The following is a 4,765-nucleotide window of genomic DNA, read 5'->3' on the forward strand; positions in this document are numbered from 1 at the left end:
ATCGAAGGCACACAGGCCCGACTTGTTGACGGTGTACACGTACAGTTGATGTTTATCGCTTCTAATCGATTTCATTTGACACATTTTAATCCTGTTTTCGAATAAACAGTCTCTATACACTTCGTGCCTTAGATCATGTTTAATGGTCGTCTTTGCGATACCTTTAGCTACCTGTTTTTCTTTTATGTCGTTCCATAGGACAACCAGATTTTCTACTTCAGTTCTATTTCTTACGGCGTACACGTACGAATACAATTTTGCACGCAGTCCTACGAATTCTGCAATGGGCTCGCTTCCCGTTTCGTCCTTGAAATATCCCGGTATCTTTTTGTTTTTTGTATCGTGACAACGATGGTTGATCGGATAATTGGACAGATCAAACAGATGTCTGTCCCGATACATGTCGCCATAGACGTCCGGACATTGGACGTGGTACAAAAGACTGTCCGTGTCCGTCATGAGTAGCTTGATTCCATCTCCTTATTTCGGTTTTAGGTACTTGTAATAAAACTCGTACATGATACACTTGGACAGATCTAGAATGGTTTGTCCTACATACACTGGTTTGTTTAGTACGAGTTTGACTTGGTCGTTTTGAACGGCTACTAAATCTTCGTTAAAGATAGTAAACCTTTGAAATGAAGGTCTGGCCACGTACTTTTTGAGTTTCTTTTCCGTGTGTGCTAGCTTGATATCGACTCTGGAGCGCACGTTCTCCATCGTCTTACCGAACACGGCATTGTTCATGAGTTTAAAGAAATCTTTCTCGAACTCGTTCGTACATGCCGCTCTTTTTGACGTGTTGAATTGTATGTACGGGCGTAACCAAGGTTTCTGTTTGAATTCTAGGATTCTGTGGATTTTGGTGACTTTGAGACCCAATCCCACGTACAACTGCAAATTTCTGTAATTGCAGATGTATTTCGTCTTGCGTTCTAATGTTGGAATCAGTTTTTTTGTCGGTACACGCCCTTGTAATTTGTCAACGGTGTGTTTCGGGCTGGGATGTAAAGTTTTCCATAGCTGTTTACTGGTCGGTGACAATTCTTTGTCGGGGATTTTGTTTCGCTCCGGTGCGAGAGGGTAATCGGAATGACTGTCGTGAAGTTCGTCTGGGTATTCCAGATCTACTTCCAGTACGTACCCCAAGTCTCCGTCTTTGGAGACATTGGTTATGTCAAATGTGTGTGGATTCTCCACCCACCGAAACCCACCCATAGGTAACGGCTCCGACATGGCCTTCCCGTACAAGTTATTACAATCCGTATACATGATGTACGAGTGTGGTTGGGAGAGGTCGTACGTTTCTGGAATGTCAGGATTGTTAGCTTGCGCGTATTTGTTTGATATCATGCTAACCCCACCTCTCACTCCGTTTTCAAAGAAGAGATACATGTCTGGATCTCTGATGAGTTCCAACCTCACTCCCGTCATTTTCAAGGCTGCACTCCAAGCCAGACCTGGACTGGTATAGAAGTGAGCTGCATCTAACCCATAATAATCGAGACACATGTGTCTGAAGTTCTCAAAGACATCGGCTAATAGTAGCACGTCCGTCTTGAGGTAGAGGTCGTGATACTGACCGAGGTCTCGAATGTTCAGTTTCTCCCACACGGACTGTGCATGTGCGTAATCGGCATCTGACACGTCTGATCGACTCAGCGAACTATAGAATTTCTCTTTTGAGGGGAGCTTTTGTTCTGAGAATCTATCGGCAGTGTCTACGTATTCGTAGGGATATATCCCTTTTCTTAGTAGCAATTTGGCTTCTGATTCGGTAAACTCCCTAGAGAAGTTTTTAAATTTCGTCAAACCCTCTTTGGCTAGATTTTCAGTCAGAGTCTCTAGACTCTGAGACATGAATTGAAACGAATCTATGAATCTAATATCGCCAAGACTAACCGAAATGTACTTTTCAGTATTGTTCGGAATACAATTGATATTGCGTTCTTTAAATTTGCCTAGGCTTTCCGTCAGGATGTGAGCATCGAAACCTTTTAAATTGTGAAAAACACAAGGTATGTGAGTGGGATACTTATACTTCAAATTACATTCGTTATGAGCGGCTCCGCGAAATGTACCGCTCAAATGACAGTGGTCTCGTACCACATTACTTTCGTCTGTGAAATGTTTACCACAGATGTGACACCGAGTACTCTCCATAAAAGACCGCTCGTCCTGAAGAGACATGACTAGCGGTTCTGGGTGACCTAAAATATTTTTGATTCGTTTTTCTTCCTCTACGATACATTCCAAAAATGTTTTGCTGACGTCAGCCCCCCTATAAATGACGGGTGGTTTGGTATATCTATCTTCCATACACACGATTTGGTATCCAAACCCGCAGGGTTCGAATATGGTATTCTTAGTCGTGCTAGAATGGTCTGGGTTTGGCTCACAGGAGTCCATTTTCTCTACAAATGTTTCGAAATCAGCATAGATGACGAATGGTACTTTCATTTGTTTCTGAAAGTCCTTAAACGATAAGAGAGCATCGTCTTCACTGGGGAATTCTACTCTCTGCGTCTTGTGAGTGGAACACAGTTCCACGTGTTTGTTTAAAAGTACGCTACTGGTGAAACCCTGTAAGCAATGCTGACAGAAATGTGTTAGATGATGTGTTTTTTTCGTTCTGCTCAAAAACACGTTTAAATCTGGAATTAGACAGTAATGTGTTTTTTCACCTTCTTGTAAATAGAGCAGATTGATGTGATGTCAAATTACTTCGATTCGAAAAAGATTTACATGGCGGATGTCATCGATGGAACAGAAGACACTTGCCTTTTCGGAACACCTGGTCTTATTTTCCCTGTACTTTTTTCATGGTCTGCATGTACATTATTATTTTGTTACTATTTTGCTCCAGTTTTATCGATTTTAAATTCGTATTTTGGTTTTGTTGACACTATTGTACTCTCTTGTTGTTTTATTGGTTATCGTCTCTGCATTTTTAAGTGATACATGTGTTCAGATATACACAGATTCAGACTCATAATCTCAACTTACACAATTATCAGTTCTGAGTTAATATATATGATACCGGAACAGTTGCGAAAATAATAACTACAAAAGTGTCATATTTGTGCTCAGAGCATACACAACACTGAAAAGGTTTCTACAACACTGTTAAATTGGAGGGATGACGATGAACCAGCGTTATTCTTAAAAAAGGCAAAAAGTCTTCGTTATCTTTTTTGTGGTAGACGGCCTCCCTTGTGTGCAAGATGCATGCGTGTAGTATATGCGTGTGTGTTTTGGGAGGCTGCGATATGTTCGTGTTTGTCTCCTTGTGATAGCGCAGAACTGATGCCGACTTTATAGTGCTACCTCACTGAAACATACTGCCGAAGACACCCAGCAGGATAGATACGGGAATGGTGCAGGATTATAATGCAACAGAGGAAACGATTTGTAATGAAGAGAAAGAGCTATTATGGATTTCGCAGAAAGAGGACAAAATGCGCTTTATAGACAGAAGTCTTTTCTATATGACTTTCTTTGTGATGGTAGTTATACGATTCGTGTTTTGGCTACCCTTCTGGATTTGATTCGATAAGTTAGTTGTCCGTGGTCTTAGTTATCTAAACAATAGATGCAAAGATGTAAATGTACGAATATTCCCTCGCCTTTGTGTTAATAGTTTCAAGGAACGAATAGAAACAGACAAAGTATCTTTGTCGGGGTCATAAGATAATTATAAAACATAGTCAACTATAATAGATAACAAAAGAAAAAAGAGCGATGCACAAAAACCGAAACCACATCATGAACTGGAAAGAACCGGGAGGGATTGCCTGTTACTCTACTGACACCGATTATGATGTCTCCTGCATGTTACTCTACTGACACCGATTATGATGTCTCCTGCAAAACTCGAAATCATGTAATTCACAAATATACAATCACTGGATACTCCTAAGAATGCTCGTACCTCTGAGAAAATCTTTTTTTTCGGCATGACCGGAGTATAATAATAGATCATTAGTCCTGAACAAGTCATACAGATGAAAATAGCAAATTAAGAAACAAAACAAAAGATCAACAGCAATATATATAATGTGAAAATGTAATGGGTTCAGACCAAAATATTGACCTTTATATGACAATTTACAATGTGATAAATCATTTATCATGCCATAAACACATGGATGGAATGGACCATTTTGGAATCACAGATTGACGGACTTTCAATACAAAATAACAAACATAATTTCAGATTCACCGAGACCGACGGCATGTTCATGGATTGATTCTGTGTTCAAACAATCTTTCTTGTACATGTAACTAGCTTAAAACACGGTCAAAACGTCAATTCTAAACATTGAAAATAGCATTCGGCTAAAATCTCTTTAAATTTCTTACATATCATTGGCAAAATATGTTCATTTTAGTTATTTATCACTGGCACAAGAAATTAGACTGGAGCAAAAAAATCATGCTGGAACATGAGAACGATTTCGTGAATACGGGCAAAATCTCATCAGATGTTCGAAAGATTGCATCGGGGTAGCTGATTGGTTCCTCCTAAGGATATCCCAGCTTACTATCAGAGTCCCGAAACAGTTTAATTTTTCATCGGTGGCCTGCCCCTGTACAGAATCTTGAAAAAAGGAAGAAATGACGGGTTCTATTATATATTCTTATACAGACGTTTGACGTCTAAGAAATGCCACTAGTATAAAAGACGGTAAACTACCCATGTCTGACCTTCAGGTTTTCAGACAAATTAGAAAAAAATGAGAATTCATTAAGAAAACAACCAGGA

At 39.7% G+C, this 4,765-nt stretch overlaps 1 protein-coding gene across 1 annotated transcript; it reads right to left on the reverse strand.

The window, feature by feature from the left end:
• Positions 1–480: 480 nt before the first annotated feature.
• LOC110454477 lies at positions 481–1,860 on the reverse strand. The gene has a single exon (XM_021503980.1). It carries the CDS (start codon positions 1,858–1,860, stop codon positions 481–483), a length of 1,380 nt encoding a protein of 459 aa, XP_021359655.1.
• Positions 1,861–4,765: the final 2,905 nt, after the last annotated feature.

This window comes from Mizuhopecten yessoensis, unplaced genomic scaffold, assembly GCF_002113885.1.
Source record: "Mizuhopecten yessoensis strain PY_sf001 unplaced genomic scaffold, ASM211388v2 scaffold7901, whole genome shotgun sequence".
Classification (NCBI taxonomy): Eukaryota; Metazoa; Mollusca; class Bivalvia; order Pectinida; family Pectinidae; genus Mizuhopecten; species Mizuhopecten yessoensis.